The sequence below is a fragment of the Nelusetta ayraudi genome, unplaced genomic scaffold (genome assembly GCF_046127955.1).
Source record: "Nelusetta ayraudi isolate G7.1 ecotype Tasmania unplaced genomic scaffold, CSIRO-AGI_Nayr_v1 ptg000226l, whole genome shotgun sequence".
Classification (NCBI taxonomy): domain Eukaryota; kingdom Metazoa; phylum Chordata; class Actinopteri; order Tetraodontiformes; family Monacanthidae; genus Nelusetta; species Nelusetta ayraudi.
In genome coordinates, this window is record NW_027466275.1 from 67,501 (window position 1) to 84,157 (window position 16,657).

Consider the following 16,657-nt stretch of genomic DNA (forward strand, 5'->3'; position numbering starts at 1 on the left):
CGCTCTTTCACTCCCCTCCCCCTCCTGAGTCTGCCAGTGAGCTACGGTGGCCTGCGTGCCCAAACCTGGAGACCTCGTCCACCTTCTTCTTCTTGATTGATTGAATGGAAATGAGAGCGTCATGTTATTTTTCAAAAATCAATCTTCTTCTTCTTCTTCTTCTTCTTCTTCTTCTTCTTCTTCTTCTTCTTCTTCTTCTTCTTCTTCTTCTTCTTCTTCCCAGTGGCCACTCGAGGCACTGCGGCAAAACAGTGAGCTCGCACGGGAGTCTGAATTCCACCTTTGCGTGTTTGCTCGTCGGCGCCTCCTAGCGCTACAGTTCCACTCCGGGGAATCTTGCGGTCGCCCGAGGGACATGGGACTCGCTATGCATGTGACCCCCCCCCCCTGCCGTAGTAGAAACAGCAGCTCTGCAGGAATTGAAAGGAAGAGCAGTAAAATATGTGAAAGAAAATGAGGATTTCCATCCTCACGTTGTAGCATTTCTCTTGACTTGGTGCCTGATGATGAAGGTGACGGTGCTGATGAAGGTGATGGTGCTGATGAAGGTGATGGTGCTGATCCTGCATGTGTGCATCCAGCCGGGATCAGACACAGTATGGAGAGTCTGGGCCTCCTGCATTCCTCTGGAATTTACCCAGCGGACCGTGAATGAGGGAAAAAGAGAGAGAGAGAGAGAGAGAGAGAGAGAGAGAGAGAGAGAAAGAGAAGAGGGGAAGAAGGCCAGACTTCCTGGGTATGAAGTTACCTGGATCTGCAGCAGCCAGAGAGCCACCGCCTGGTGACCAGGAGGTGGCGCTCCGCTCGCTTCTCATTGTTTTCTCCGGAACTTTCTCCCACTTTGAGTTTGAAGTGTTTTTTTCCTGCTTCAGATTCTGCAACAATGTTGCAAACCACTGCCCGCTCTTCCTCCCCCTCCTCCTCATCTTCTTTCCCCTCTCCATCCCATTTCCTCCTCCTCCTCCACTTCTTCCTCTTTCTCCTGTTCCTCCTCCTCTTTTTACTTCTTCTCCTCTCATCTTCCTCCTCCTACTCCTCCTCCTCCTCTGTTTCTTACTCCTCTTCTCTCCCCCCCCCCCCTCTCTCTCTCTCTCTCTCCCTGCACGCAGCAACACGTCGGTCACGTCAGACTGAATTTTTCGCTGCAGCCTCGTCTGGAAAGGAGTTTTTTCAGCTCCGCACATTGACAAAAGTGACAGATTCTCCCCAACTGTGAATTTTTGCAAACTGTTTGGACTTGTTTGAGTTATTATGGAGCACGGGGGGGGGGGGGGGAGGAGTGTGTGCAAGGAGAAGGAAGAAGCTGATTGGTTCCACCTGAACGGTGGTCGGCAGTTGTCGAGTCTGGTTTTGTCAGTGGCGCCGCAACCGGGACCCATTTGAGGTGCGTCTCTGTTTTCCACATGGTGGCGCCGCTCGTCTCAGTATGATGTCATTGGGCGTGCAGGCAAAACAAGGTCCTGAGTGAGGATTTCCATCAAGCCGTCGCAGGAAACAAGGAGCGTGTCTGACACTGTGTTGTCTGCTGCTGCTGCTGCTGCTGCTGCCGCTGCTGCCGCTGCTGCTGCTGCTGCTGCTGCTGCTGCTGCCGCTGCTCCAGCCTCTCTGTGCAGCGTGCCAGCGGTTCCTGTTTGCTGCCAAATAGTTGCTCCGTGTTTCGCCGGCTGGCTGAGATCCTCGGAGCCAAAACAAACAGTGTTGGGAAAGATTCCAGGAGACGGAGACGGAGGTGGAGGTGGAGGTGGAGGCGGAGGTGGGGATGATGAAAGCTCTGTGTTCAACCTCCTTGTTCTGATCTTTATCAGTTATGATCCTGGAGCAGCTTTTGTTTCACCACCTTCCCCCAAAAAATGCTTTAATAAAAAAAAAGAAGCAGTTTAGCCCTGTGTTTGCAGCCTCCTGTTAAAAAAAAAAAAAAAAAGACCTCAACCCCTCCCTCTCTCTGGCCCCGCCAGGGTACCTGCAGGAGGCCTACCTGTGGACCAAGCAGGTGCTGTCCATCATGGAGAAGTCCATGGTGCTGCTGCACGACGTGACGGACGGCTCGCTGTACGAGGGCGTGGCCTACGGCACCTACACCACCCGCTCGCTCTTCCAGTACCTCTTCCTGGTGCAGCGCCACTTTGCCATCGGCCACTTCGACCACCCCTGGCTGCTCAAGCACTTTGACTTCCTGTACCGCACCATCCTGCCCGGTGAGCGGCTCGCAAATAAAGAACATGAATAATATCTGACAAGACCAGATATATATGTATATATATATATATATATATATATATATATATATATATATGTATGTATATGCAATCAATCAAAATCCAGCTGCTGTTGACTTGGTCATCGTCGGCCACTTCCTGTCTTTACGCCGTCCCACCACCAGGGTTCCAGCGCACCGTGGCCATCGCCGACTCCAACTACAACTGGTTCTACGGGCCGGAGAGCCAGCTGGTCTTCCTGGACCGCTACGTGCTGAGGAACGGCAGCGGCAACTGGCTGGCCGAGCTGATCCACCAGAACCGAGTCAAGGAGGGAACTGGCCAGGCTGGCAAGGGCCAACGCTGGTGCACCCTGCACACCGAGTTCATCTGGTGAGGGCCACCTCCTCCTGCTGCTGCTCCTCCTGCTGCTGCTCCTCCTGCTGCTGCTGCTGCTGCTGCTGCTCCTCTACCTCCACCTCCACCTTCATATCCTCCTTTTTCTTCTTTCCCCTCCTTCACCACCTCCTCCTCTTTTTCTTCTTCCTCCACCTCCTCTTCCTCCTCTATCTTCTCCTCCTCCAACTCCTCCACTTTACCTTCTCCTCCTTTTCTTCCTTCACCCCCTCCTTCACGCCCGCCCCTCCTCCTCCTCCTCCTCCTCAAGACTTTCCAATTCCTTGTAACTTCAAGGTCCTTCATTCTTTGTTTAGTGAGGTTGTGACGTTGGTTGGTGCTCAGTTCTTCATCCACCAACTGCTGGTGTTGGTAGATGAAGGCTCCACCTCCACCTCCACCTCCTCCCCTCCCCCCCAAACCTCCTCTGCACAGCTGCTACTGAATGTTTCCCCTCAGAGGTGAAGACTTGTGAGCATCGGCCCAAAGAACCCAGAGCAGAACTTTCAGTCTCGATGCGATGGATGGTCAGAACCTGACCCAGCTCCCTCCTCTGGCCCCTGCAGGTACAACCCGGGCCTGGTGCCCCGGCCGCCCCCGGACTTCGGGACGCCGCGGCTGCACCACTTTGAGGACTGGGGCGTGGTGACGTACGGTGGCGCGCTGCCGGCCGGCGCCAACAGCACCTTCCTGTCCTTCAAGTCGGGGAAGCTGGGCGGCCGCGCCATCTTCGACATGGTGCACCGGCGCCGCTACAGCCAGTGGCTGAGCGGCTGGCGCAACTTCAACGCCGGCCACGAGCACCCGGACCAGAACTCCTTCACCTTCGCGCCCAACGGCGTGCCCTTCATCACCGAGGCGCTGTACGGCCCCAAGTTCACGCTGCTCAACAACGCCGTGCTCTTCAGCGCCCCCCAGGGGCCGGACGGAGGCTGCTTCAGCCCCTGGAGCGGCCAGCTGACGGAGGCCTGCGACTCCAAGTGGCTCAAGTACAAGTCGGGGCCGGCGGGCGACGCCCGCGGCCGGGTGGAGGCCGCCATGGAGCGGCGGGGCGTGGTGCTGCTGCGGGGCGAGGCCGGCGCCGCCTACAGCCCCGAGCTGGGAGTGCGGCGCTTCCAGCGCAACCTGCTGCTGCTGCAGCCGCAGCTGCTGCTGCTGCTGGACCACGTGCAGCTGGAGGCGGGCGGCCCCGCCGCCGCCATGAGCGCCTTCTTCCACAACACGGAGCTGCCCTTCCGCAGCACGCGCTCCCGCCGCGCCGCCTACGTGGTGGCGCATGACGGCCAGCGCTACCACATGCTGTGGGCGGAGGAGGGCGCCGGCGGGGACCAGCAGGGGGCGCCGGGCTACTGGCCCTACCCGCGGGGCTACCCCTACAACGGCTCCAACTACGTCAACGTGACCACGCCGCTGCGGGCGCCGCACACCCGCGCCGCCTACGTCTTCCACGGGCCCGGCGTGGAGGTGCGCAGCCTCAGCCTGCGGGGCGACGAGCGGCGGGTGGACGTCCACCTGGCCACCGCTGACCACACCTACACCATCTACCTGCTGACGACGCCCGCTGCCGGCGGCGGCGGCGGAGCGAAGTCGCTGCTGGCCATGGTGCTGCGCGACGGCGAGAAGATTGTGTTTGAGCAGGAGGTGAAGGAGGAGGAGGAGCTGGAGGAGGAGGCGGCGGAGGAGGTGGAGGAGTACGTCAACGTGGTGGAGGACAACCTGCAGCACGTCAAGCCCGTCTTCCAGCAGATGGAGAGACACATCCTGGGCCGCGTGCTCAACGCCGCCACCTTCAGCCGCTCGGCGGCCGAGCACCTGCTGCGCCCGCAGGGCCGCGGCAGGAGGACGCAGCAGGAGCAGCTGGTGGAGAAGATGTTCGCCATGTCCTCCAGGAAGCAGGCGGGAGGGAGGGGTGGAGGCGGGCGGGGCAACAAGCTGGCCGAGAACCCGCCTGACATTTTTGCACAGATCGAGGCCAGCGAGAAGCGGGAGCGCCAGCGGGCGTACCAGGACGGGCCAGAGGGGGGCGACGGAGAGCCGCAAGCCTTCATGGACTACGGCGAGGGGCGGCGGAGCAGCAGCAGCAGCAGGAAGGGCCCCGCCTTCGTGCGTGGCCGCAAGTTCAAGGAGGTGCGTGGCGGGGGAGGGGCAGAGGGCGGGGCCACAGTGGCGTCGGCCGCCCGAGCCGCCACCTACTACGTGCGCCTCTTCCTGCTGCTCAACACCGCCACCTTCTTCCTGCTGCTGGCCGTCATACTCAGCCGCTTCCACCGGGGGCGCAGCCTGCACACGCAGAGGTGCTTCTACACGGCGCTGCTCATCGACTGCTTCATCCTGCTCTACCTGTACTCGTCCTGCTCGCACGCACAGTGCTAGCACCAGCCAGCCAGCCAGCCAGGGGGCGCCGGCGAGGGAGAAGGTTGCTTTTGAAAAGGGTTTTTATTTTATTTTTTATTTTATTTTTTTTCGCAATTGAAGTTTCTCCGGGGAGTCAGAGTTTCCGGAAAAACCACACAAGGAAATAAAAAATACCTCCAGCCTCGAGGGAGCTTGTGGCGTTTCGTCGGGTCCGACTACTTTTTGACCTTTTATCGACCTCTGCTCGGACTTTTATTGTGAATTTTTTTTTTCTCCACCACATTAATTGTTATTAGAATTTTTCAATTCCGCTTCGACTTTGACGCAACACTGAAATCCGGACGTTGCCTTTGAAAAATACATCTTGGATCCCGTTCACCTGAGATTGCGCTTCCACCTTGAAATTTAGAGATGAATTTTATTTTTGCCTTTTTTTTTTTTTTTTTTTTTTTTTTTTGTCTTACCCTCCCGTGACCTTCACTAAATAACGGAGGTCACACCTACCCGCTGGTGTGTGTGAGGGAATTACTAGCGACAGGAAGCAGAACGACAGCAGAAGAAACCAGACCTCTTCTGGTGTTCAACACCAGGTGTGTGTGTGTGTGTGTGTGTGTGTGTGTGTGTGTGTGATTCAGAGGTTCCTGGCTGAAGTCAAAGAAAGACGGAAAACTCAAGGTTAGCCACTAAAAACAACCCAGCCGCTTCATCCGTGACTTGACGTTTCCTTTTTTTTTTTTTTTTTAATTTTTCCTTCATTGCTCCCTCAGAAATACATTGAAATGTATATATGTGAAAGCAAGATATATTTTTTATGGTCTGGCGTTGTTGTTGTCCTTGTTGTTGTTGTTTTTTTTTTATCATTTGTAAATAAAATTACTCTAACGTGCCGTGCTGTGTGGGTGTTGAGTCAAGATTTGTCAAAGCTTTTTTTTCAGATTTCTTGTTCCAGACGACAACAAGAAAAGAAAGCAGCGGCTGACTGCTGGTGGTGTTGTGATGGAGCGGTTGATCACTTCCAGATGGGCTCCCGTGGGCCCCAAATACCCCCCCCTCCCCACCCACCCCTCTCTCCCTCGACCCCTACGCAATAAAACGTGACCTTTGGTGCCTGTGTGGGAGTGACAGCCTTGAATCATGCATTGACTTTGTCTCACCTACACAATAATAAAGTGAAGAATCAAGACGCTGCTGGTGTGAAACACACAGGCGATGACCTGTGGAAGCACCGCTGTGATTGAAACAGCCAAGAGCGCCACCTTCAGGCGTGTCACACCGCCACCTGGCGGCCAAAACGGAGGCACTTCACGTTTGACTCGGCGCCACGTGACAGCAATGGCAACCCGTCATTCGGAGGCACGCAGTGCAGGAAGGTAAATAACACACACCGGATGTCATACAAATAAAAGCAATTCAATACTTTAACGCAGATAACGGGGCTTTTAAAAGCTTGAAACAGTTGCGTGGAATTAATATGTACGTTTTCCCCCAGAGTTGTTAGCTTACAATGTGATCCTAACGATAACTGGTAAGGAATACGTCATACAGTTTCATCCAAATGACGTACTTTTACCACTTCGCTGGTCGTTGTTTAATAACTCTGTATTTTGTTACAAAGCTTTTTTGAACCTTCTCGCTCGCCGTCGACCGGTTGAAAAAAATAGAAAAAGAAAACACAGTTACTGTCCATGCTGTTTCGTACCACCAAACAGCGTCGCAATTTAAATTCTCACTCTGCCTTATCTCATAATAACTTGTTTTTAACCTTATCGCTCGCGGTCGATCGGTTAAATGTTATTGTCCACGCTGTTTGTACCACTAAACAGCATCGCCGTTTATTTCTCGGTCCGCCTTGTGTCTCAAATCTTTTTTGTACCTTCTCGGTCGCCGTCGAGCGGTTGAAAAAAAACTTTATTGTCCACGCTGTTTGGTAACATCTAGTGCAACATGGGCGCGCGCGTCGGACGTATGTTCAGGAACTTCAACCTGGAGAACCGGGTCCACCGCGAGATCGCCAAGGAGAAGCCGCGATTGGCGCCCCGGCACGCGGTCACGGAGCCGCAGCAGCAGCCGCCCGCTGCCGCCGCTACCTCCGGGGAAGGTGAGTTATCCGTGGTTTGAAGCCGTCTCCTCTGCGGTCAAGCCGGGGCTCGGGTTCGATCGTCGGGTGACCGGTCCTGCGGACTCACCGTGACACGGCGTTTGTGTTTCCAGCGGCGGTGGAGGAGGCGGTGAACCGGAAGGACGACCCGCTGCTGGCCCTCCTCAGGTCGGTGTACGTGGACTCCACGGACCCCGCGCCGGCAGAGGTCAGGAGGGGACACCGGGACATGTTGGGCAGCATTTTACTGTCACAGTCACACACTACACAAACAGCAAACCACTGCTTCCAGAATTTACCCAGAGTCAAACCCCCCTTTTACTGGTTTTGGTTATTATTACTGGTTCCAACACGTTGGATCTGTAGTCAATTTCTTGCCCATTTTGCTGCGTTTTGTTTTTAAAAATGGAATTTAAGTTCCTCTGGCGTGCAAAACAGGGTACGATATTATTGATATTACATCATAGTTTCACAACTCCCCAACAGGCGACTAAACAGGTGACGAGTGTGGGTGGCGAGCGGCGGCCCTTGAAGTTCCACCTGCCGGCCAGCGTCTACGGCCTGGCGGAGCTCACGGACGTTCCCGTGGGCAAGCTGACCATCGGCGAGGCTCTGAAGGCGCTGAGCAGCCACAGGCGGCAGCCCGAGACCTGGACGCCCGAGAAGATCGCCCTGGACTACGCTCTGGACTTGAAGGAAGCAAAGTCCATCTTGGAGTTCTTCATTCCCTTCCAGGTGGAGATCATACCACCCAAGGACCAGGAGACCAAGCAGATCAAGGCTTCGTAAATACCCTCATGAACTGCAGAGCGACATTACCTGATTTATTTATGTATTTTAGTGAGGTCGGTGAGGAGGTTGTGCAGATCAGAACCAAAAATCTGAGTTTCTAGAGCTTTGGAGCAGATGTTTTTCAGTTTGATCCATGGATCTCAAACGGCGAGATATGAGTTAAGGTCCTTGTGCATAAACATTGCCAAACTACGTCAAGTGAACTAATGAACAAACAAATTTTCAAACATTTGTCCATGTCGGAAAACTCTTCTGCATCACATCATTCTCACCAGACAGCATTTCCTTCTGTTTCTGTTTGCGCACACGTTGTGAACTTAAGTGTTTTTCTTGCTGCCCGACCCGTCTGCTCAGCTCGGATAAAGTGTATTAGTGATGGACGCAATCCACCTTCAGTCAAAGTCGTATTGCTAACAGCAGCAGTAGTGATCGTATTACAGTCCTAGCAAGCAATAATACCTGCGTGTGCTACATTTTAAGGCATTAACAATATGATGTGCATTTCATTTGAAAAAAACAAAAAACTTTGGTCGGTTGTCATTTTGGGGACACAGTTGACTTGCATGTGATTCCTCGTTGTTAGCACTGCCATGCTAGTGGTTTATGACTCATTCGTTACACGTTTGTTTGTCATTTATGTGCGAAGCTGAAAGGCAACGCAGCAAAACAGTCGGCTCTTAGCAGAGGAGTCAAATATTCTGTTCAGGTCGTCAGACTCAGCTGTCAGTCAACCTTCGTATTGTTGGCAAGTTAAATCACTGGAGTAATGGGAGAGGAGTAAACACCACAAAGTGCTGTGACTGGAGGAGTAAATCTCTCTGCGACCTCTTTGCTGTTTGTACGCACAAATGTTAAGATAAGATAATAAAGTTATTATTTTTTTTCGGTTGTCATAGTATGTTGGTGTTACATCACTTATTCCCGGCTATATTGGACATTCACAAAGTACGTTTTTGCCATCACCTGAAGGCCCTACATGGTCACTCTCACCTCGAGAGGCCCAAAACGGAACTTCCTCCCCACAAGCCACGCCCATCATCCCGTACAATTGTCCCGATTGGACAGGGTTGCCAAAACGGGTGTCAGTTCTCGCTGGACGCAAAGTTGTGGTTGGAGTAGAGCGATGGTTGACGGAAATGCCTTCAGAATAAAGGTGGTGCGAAAAGACAAAAATGTAAATTGAAAAATTTCAACGTGAAGCGCAATAGCATAAAAGCTATGACATAAAGTGATTCAAGCACGTGTTGGAAGGAATAACAGCTGGCAAACTGTGATGAAATCAATCGTCGGTTTGTTTGATTCACTGCTATTTCAGTGGCTGGAAAAGTAATGTGCGCAATTTCATGTTTGCTTTGCTAAGGTTAAAGCGTAATAGGGTGATCTTATTTTGAAAAGAAAAACCGGAAATACTCAGGGTGCTGTTAGCGTCCCACTGGTGTTGGTAGTTTCCAACACTGCGGTGATGTTTTAGGCCACAGTGTGTTACATCTGGTGCGGGAGGATGGAAGCCTTTTAACTCCTGGTGGTGTGTCTGTGTGTGTTGGGGAGGGGGACGACCGGAAACTAGTGTTTAAAGACAAACGAGCCAGCTCGGTGTTCCCCTCCTGGCGCTCCCCTGGAAACACAAGGAGAGAAACCAAACCACGGATTGGCACCGCAGGCGCGGCGCCACCATCATCTGCCTTCATCGGCTCCAGCTGCACCCTGGAGGAAGAAGAGCCGTCGTTGGCGTCTTGCTTCCGCAGAAAAGACGCTAGGTTGTCGTTGGTGCTCGTCTGGAAGGAGGCGTCGAGATGCTGCGTTCGGCGGCGGACTGATCCGGATCTGCTGAGCCGCTTCCCGGGCTTCATCTCGGGGGGACTCAAACAGGTAACACGCCGCAGTGGTGGTGGCGGGGCGTTGTGTGGTTGTGTAGTTGTACCGACAACTAACTTAATCCGTCAAAACAACTCTCGCTTTTCTGTAAACTGGCCCTTAAATCCCGGCCATGAGACCCCAGGAGGCGCCGAGTGAACCGCCGTGATTTCAACCATTTTGGGAACACAGCTGGACGGCGATTTTCCAACAGGAAACAAGTGGAGATGAACGTAAAAATTAAAACATTTTAACATTTTTTTTTAAATTATTATTATTTATTTATTTTAGTAAAAGGCCACAGAGTCGTTTCTCGCATGGCGGGGTCGATGAAGTGAGGGTCGAGATGAGCTCTTAATTCCTCCCGCCATCGATTTCCGGTGGCTCGATCCTCGTCCTCGGCGAGGCTTCCGGGGAGAAAAAGCTCCTCGTTTGTTTTTTATTACGGTGGGATTTAAAACACAACTGGATGCCGCACTGCCCCCCCCCCCCCCCCACCCCTCCACCCCTCTCTCCTGCTGCGTTCAGGAGCATCAGCAGAACATCTGTTCCGTCGGTGTTAAACGTCAACTGTGTGTGTGTGTGTGTGTGTGTGTGTGTGTGTGTGTGTGTGTGTGTGTGTGTGTGAGTGAGTGAAGTACAACCAACAGATACAGTCAGGTAATAACTAGTAATGCTGCCTTTGGTCATCTACCTACAGCAGCCAGCGCCCCCTACAGACAGGTTAGGCAGCCTCAACCAGACTGTAGGGGAACCCAGAGGGTCCAAAAGGGTCTCAACTTGCGTTTCGTTTGGTACGACTTAAAAGGCTGACGCTACTGTGTACATTTTGGCTGTGGCAGAGTGATGATGATGATGATCCATGACTAGTAGCTAGTAGTAGTAGCTTAGCTCAAAGCGTTGGGCGCTTTACATGGTGGTGGTGGAGCTCCATGTGCAGCCACAGCTGGGGCAAACTGAAGGAAGCGTGGCAGCCAATCAAACGGCCCCTCCGACCACCAACCACCGCTCATCCAGTCACATCCGTACGAGGCAATGTGTGGTCAAGTGTTTTGCCCAAGGACACAACGACAGACTGGGATGGAGCGGGATTTGAACCGCCAACCTTTCCGTCGTTGGACAACCTGCCCTACCTCCCGAGCACCACAGTCGCTGTTTAAGACTTCATGTCCGCCGACCGACTCTGCATCCATCCACCCGAGCGCTGACTTGCTGCTCACCTGTCCTCTCCTGACTCGACTGACTGCTCAATAACAGCAGAGCCGCTGTTGCGTAACGTCGCCCTGTTACCTCCAGACTCTGTAATGAAGCCCGTGGTGCACCCTGACTTCCTGCCAACAGGATTGCTGCTGCTTTGATTGGCTTTCCACCCCCCTTTCACCAGCGACTCCCCCACCCCCACCCCCACCCCCCGCCCAGCAGGGAAGAAGTGACTCCCAAGATTACGGAGCTCTTTCTCCGCAGATCAAAGCGCCGCTCGCTTGTTTGCAGGGCGGCAATAGTTTCATCGTCAGGCAGAGTCGTCGTCGTCTCTGCCTCTTTATCGCCTCCCAGCAGCAGAGCAGCAGCAGCAGCAGCAGCAGCAGCAGCAGCAGCAGCAGCAGCAGCAGCTGCTCTGCTCGCCGCCGTCCTGGTGACACGTGATAACACAAAGTGCTGAATGGCTGCATATCCAGGCACTCCAAACCTTTTTTATCACAGAAACATCCACCTGTCATTGCCTTTCATCAACTGCTGCTAATTGCGTTTGCTTTAATTTTTTTGAAATTAAATATTATGATTATTTGTTTTTTAAACCACGCAGGTCAGTCAGACTTTTGGGAACGACAGAATTTACTTCCTGGTGTTTACTGGAGCCATAGAGCGTTTTTATTTTATTGCCTGGCCGGTTGTCAGCTGCACAACGACCAGTGGCGACCAATCAGCTGTCGGCTAAATCTGTCGTCTGGAAACGTCAAAATACGAAAAGTCAAATTGCAGAAGTAAAAGTTTGAGTTCGAGGAAAACAAAGATGGAGGAGGTTTGAAGACACCAAACAAACATGCTGAGACACTTTGTCGTGTGTGTGTGTGTGTGTGTGTGACAGGTTCCCGGCAGCCATGTGGGCGTGGCCACGCCGGCGCCAAGCGGGAACGCCTGCGTCCAGGTGGAGGCGCTGCTGAGGGGAGCGCGGATGCCCGCGATGCCCGGGGGAGAAGAAGCAGAAGAAGAATCTGAAGAAGAAGAAGAAGAAGAAGAATGGTCCACCCCTCCACCGCAGTTCTCCTCCCGGAGGCAGGGGGCGCCGCCGTGCACCAGGACTCCAGCAGCAGCAGCGCCCTCTGCTGCCTGCTCACAGGGCTGCTGAACCTCTCCTCGTCCCAGAGGATGTCGGTGGAGAACGTCACCCTGGTCCGCCTGGTAGAGGGCGAGCAGGACCAGGAGGGGGCGCCGCCCGCCCCCATCCCCACCGCCACCGCGCTCCCCCTGGTGGCGGGCATGGGCCGGCCCCTGCAGGTCTTCCTGTGCGCCTCCATGGTGGCCATCGTGCTGCTGGCGCTGCTGGGCAACGCGCTGGTGTGCCTGATGGTGTACCAGCGCTCGGCCATGCGCTCGGCCATCAACATCCTGCTGGCCAGCCTGGCGCTGGCCGACGCCCTGCTGGCCGCCCTCAGCATGCCGGTGGCGCTGCTCACCGTGGCGGCGGGCCGCTGGCTGCTGGGCGAGGCGCTGTGCCGCCTGTCGGCGGCGCTCTTCTGGCTGCTGGCCACCGAGGGCGCCGCCATGCTGCTGGTCATCAGCGTGGACCGCTTCCTCATCATCGCCCGGCGCCAGGACCAGCTGAGCCCGCGGCGGGCCAAGCTGCTGGCGGCCGGCAGCTGGGTGCTGGCGCTGACGCTGGCCCTGCCGCTGGCGCTGGGCGCCCCGCCGCTGCCCAGCCCCCCCCGGGCGCCCCAGTGCGTGCTGGGATACAGCGGGGAGGCGGGCGGCCGGGCCTACGCGCTGGCGCTGACGCTGGCCTCCTTCTTTGCGCCCTTCGGCGTCATGCTCTACACCTTCCTGGGCGTGGCGGGCGCCATCCGCCACAACGCCGTGCGCGTCCACAGCCATCCGGCGGTGGCGGTGGACGGCGTGAGCCTGAGCCAGGTGACGGGCGGCGCCAACAAGAAGCCGCTGGGCCTGCTGGGCCTGCAGCGGCCCTTCCGGGTCAGCGTGGACGTGAGCTTCAAGACGCGGGCCTTCGCCACCATCCTGCTCCTCTTCGCCGTCTTCGCCGTGTGCTGGGCGCCGCTGGCCGCCTACAGCCTGGCCGCCACCTTCAGCCGCCGCTTCTACGGCGGCGACGCCTTCTTCCAGGTCAGCGCCTGGGTGCTGTGGCTGTGCTACCTCAAGTCGGCCCTCAACCCGCTCATCTACTACTGGCGCATCAGGAAGTTCCGCGACGCCTGCCTGGACCTGCTGCCCCGCTACTGCAAGTTCCTGCCGCCGCTGCCCGGCAACGCCAAGCGCCGCATTCAGCCCAGCGCCGTGTACGTGTGCGGCGAGCACCGTGCCGTGGTCTGAGAAGGTCTGAGAAGGTCCCCCCCCCCCCGCAAAAAAAAACACTGGAACTCTGGCGAAAACCGCCCCCCTCTCGTATTTCCTGGCTCTGTTTCTACTGTTTGGTGGTACAATTTTTTTTTTTTTTTTTTTTTTTTTTGCAAAAGTCAAGGAATAATTCAGTACTGTAAGCAAAACACATACATACGCAGTGGTTAGCACTCGCCTCTCCTCACTGAGTCTGCTGGCTCCTCTCCCGGTCCTCCAGCTTCCTCTCACACTCCAAAAACATGCAGGTGAGGTCAATTGGGAACTTTAAATTGTCCGTGTGTGTGTGAGAATGGTTGTTGGTCTCTAAAGCTGTGTTTCCGTGACAGTTTTTCACAAAATAAAAGCGATATTTCTAAAAAATTTCGACAAAGTACAGCTGCGATCTGCAGGTGTTGCCATTGTAATGGTGCGAAGCTCACAAAGCGCAGCGTAGTTCTGGTCCCGCCAGACCCCACTGCGAGGAGGAGGATGGAGGTCCAAAACGTTTTGCCTTCAAAAATTCAAAACATAACGACCGTTGTTCTGTTTTCCTTTTTGATGACTTGTAAAAAAAAAATATTCCGTCTCCTCCTCCGTCCAATCATCAACGCGCCACATTGCCATGTGATCCCGTACGTCACGTCCGCTGACGCGTCGATGCGAAAAAAAAGTGTTTCCATGAGACTTTTGCGATATTCCTCCGTATGGATGCGTGTGGAAAAAAACCACCTCGCGGGAGTCGAAACCTTTGAGCCATATCGTTTCCGAGGTTTCGCGCAATTCTGGGGGTCATGGAAACGCAGCTTATGTGTCCCCGTGATGAAGTGACCACTGGTCCAGCCCCCCCCCCCCCTCCCCCCCCCCGTGACAGCCGGGAGAGGCTGCTGAAGACGGACGGACGGTCTGGGAAAACGTTTTTTGAAGCTACAACCAAATGGCTTTCGCACTGGCGTGAACAGGAAGTGTCTTAGCAACACCGGAGGAGAAGAAGAAGAAGAGGAAGAGGAAGAAGAAGAGACGGACCGTGATGGTTTGTGTGTTTGCAGACACTTTACCTTTAAATCATCAGCACCTTTTGCTCGCCGCAGGTGTGAAAGACGCTACATGCTACTTGATGTGTATAAAGTATAGTTGACACTGTTGCCATTAGATTCACATTTTTTTTGGTTTTGTTGTTTTTGTTGTGGTTTCATTCCCTTCAGTCTCGAGACAACAGGGTATAAAGCAGAGGGGGTGGGGGGGGTGGGAACGGTTGTTTCTGCACAAACTTGCCTTTTTTCCTTGCTCTAAACCCCGCCCCCCACCGTCGTCCAATCACGGTGTGGCCGAGTAGTTTCCTGCAAATTCACGCCTTTGGAAGGAAACTGGACTTCTTCACTCGCCTGGACGATGTTTTCTTTTTTTAAATCCAGAGACGGAGACGAAGAAAAAAAAAAATGCGTAGCAGTTTTGCGTTTTTTTTTTTTTTCTTTCAGTCTTGACAATTTGACCCCGACTCTGCGCTCAAAGTCCAGTTGCCTTCCGGTTGCGGCCAGTCCCTCCCACCATTCCTCCCTCCTCAAATCTCAGGTGTGAATTCCTCCCGAATCAACGGCGGGAAAAAAAACCTTTGGAAAATTGGTCTTTGTTGCGATCTTTTTAACGTTTGCTGTCAGATTGAAGTCGTTTTTCCACTTTAAAATTACATTTAAAGGGTGAAGTGGAGGGAAGGAAAATGCAGTTGTTGTCCGTACGTTGCTCTCTCCAGCGTGGAACCCGGGATTCGGGATGTTCGGAAGTCCTTTCGCCCCCTGCAGGTGCTCACAAGGAAGATCTCCACTGCCTTAAACACTCAAGGTTTAGCCGCCACGCGCCAACTCCCCCCCCCCCCCCATCAGTGGAAAGCAGTTCGTAAGATTTCGAACGATAAAAGCCAGCAAAGTCGGAATTAGCGACGTTTGTTATCGTGAGGGAAACGCACTGAGAGGTCCGGCGTGAGAGCAACACTTCTTTGTATCTTTCCTTTTAGAGTGGTCGCCCTCGGCCGGCATCGTTCCCCTCCTCGCCTCCGCCGCCGCCGACTTTTAGGTGGGCGGAGTCACGCCAACGTTGGAATGCCTGTTTTTATTCATTTTTGTATTTCAGTGTTTTAGGATGTGCCTCTTGATTAGTGCGTTTGCCAGTCAGAATGCTGCTACATCTGGTGAAAATGTGCAATTTTTTCGGTGTACTGTACCATTTGAATGTAATAAAACTTTCTTATCTTGGTAAATTTGTCGGAGGGTTTTGTCCGCAGGAGGTCGATGACGACGCGCTGAACTTTATTTCGAATCACGTTGGAGGGTTTTTCATTTCGTGGCCCTGGAGGAAAAAAAAACTTTATTCCCGAAAAAACACTTTTAGTGCCGACAAAGTGATAACAAGATAGCTCACAAAGTAGAATATGCTGTGTATATATGTATATATACATATATACACATATGAGTATATATATACATATGTATATATATGTGTATATATATATACTCATGTAGATATATGTGTATATACATATATATATATATATGTATATATATATATATATATTATATATATATATATATATATATATATATATATATACATATATACACACACACACATATATGAGATGTAAAAATGAAAAGAATTGCATGAGAAGGTGTGATATAAGGTGATATAATATCAAATGAGTCTCCAGTATCTCTGAGTGAGTCCCGCTCCAAGGTCGAGCCGCACTGCCGCCAACGCGGTGATTTTAATTGGCCCAGCAGGTTGACGTGACGGCCGTCCACCTTTAATCTGGACCCCAGAAGGTCCTTCAAAGAGACGTTAATCTGCTCCCAACATGAAAGGTGAGCAAATGAGGCCGGCTGGCGGGCGTCACTGGTTGCAACTCATCCTGGAAAGGTCAGCCACGGTTCTTTCTTTTTTTTGTCCCGAAGCATCCCAGCAGACACCAGCAGGACCTCCTCTGACCTCTGCGACCTTCAGTCGGTGGGTCGGTCCAGATCCATCTGAGTCTCCAGACGTGACGGGCGAGAGAGAGAGAGAGAGAGAGGGAGGATGGCGGTGCTCCTAATCATCTTCCTCGCTGGGACTCATTATGCAGCCGGCGGCGGCTAATGAGCGGCGCCCGCAGCTTTGAAGCTTCACTTTAATCACGGCGCCGCAGAAGACCATTCCTAAGCAACGGCCACTCGCCGACGTCTCGGGGGAGGGGGAGGGGGAGGGGGAGTTGGCGGGGCTGATGAGCTGCAGTGTGGGTGTGGGACGAGGAGAGGAGGGGGGGGGGGGTGACGGGGGGACAGAGTGGGAATTCAGCATAAAAATAAAAAAAAACTCACACCCAGCAGCGTTCAGAATTCTACGCTGATTAGAACTCACAATTTGGATTTTCTTGTTGTTGTTTCTTTGAAAA

The 16,657-nt window shown here is 53.5% G+C and overlaps 3 protein-coding genes across 3 annotated transcripts in view; all 3 read left to right on the plus strand.

Moving 5' to 3' along the window:
• Nucleotides 1–5,835, plus strand: part of dse (dermatan sulfate epimerase) — a 13,264-nt gene extending 7,429 nt beyond the window's left edge. The window contains exons 4-6 of the mRNA XM_076016409.1: nt 1,956–2,195; nt 2,381–2,588; nt 3,158–5,835. Of these exons, the coding sequence (XP_075872524.1) occupies nt 1,956–2,195; nt 2,381–2,588; nt 3,158–4,964 (2,255 nt within the window). The 3' untranslated portion in view covers nt 4,965–5,835. The remainder of the gene's footprint in view (nt 1–1,955; nt 2,196–2,380; nt 2,589–3,157) is intronic.
• Nucleotides 5,836–6,298: 463 nt separating this feature from the next.
• ndufaf4 (NADH:ubiquinone oxidoreductase complex assembly factor 4) lies at nt 6,299–7,924 on the plus strand. The gene is made up of 4 exons (XM_076016407.1): nt 6,299–6,316; nt 6,885–7,044; nt 7,158–7,252; nt 7,531–7,924. Exons 2-4 carry the CDS (start codon nt 6,891–6,893, stop codon nt 7,831–7,833), a joined length of 552 nt encoding a protein of 183 aa, XP_075872522.1. The 5' UTR covers nt 6,299–6,316; nt 6,885–6,890; the 3' UTR covers nt 7,834–7,924.
• Nucleotides 7,925–9,236: 1,312 nt separating this feature from the next.
• gpr63 (G protein-coupled receptor 63) lies at nt 9,237–15,490 on the plus strand. Its single transcript, XM_076016406.1, has 2 exons — nt 9,237–9,705; nt 11,777–15,490. Exon 2 carries the CDS (start codon nt 11,929–11,931, stop codon nt 13,231–13,233), a length of 1,305 nt encoding a protein of 434 aa, XP_075872521.1. The 5' UTR covers nt 9,237–9,705; nt 11,777–11,928; the 3' UTR covers nt 13,234–15,490.
• Nucleotides 15,491–16,657: the final 1,167 nt, after the last annotated feature.

Bases quoted from the DNA above. Each gene is read 5' to 3' on its own strand.
- ndufaf4 (XM_076016407.1), top strand. From the start codon at position 6,891: ATGGGCGCGCGCGTCGGACGTATGTTCAGGAACTTCAACCTGGAGAAC. The intron at 7,045-7,157 runs GTGAGTTATCCG...TTGTGTTTCCAG, and splicing joins CGCCGCTACCTCCGGGGAAG to CGGCGGTGGAGGAGGCGGTG. The intron at 7,253-7,530 runs GTCAGGAGGGGA...ACTCCCCAACAG, and splicing joins CGGACCCCGCGCCGGCAGAG to GCGACTAAACAGGTGACGAG.
- gpr63 (XM_076016406.1), top strand. From the start codon at position 11,929: ATGGTCCACCCCTCCACCGCAGTTCTCCTCCCGGAGGCAGGGGGCGCC.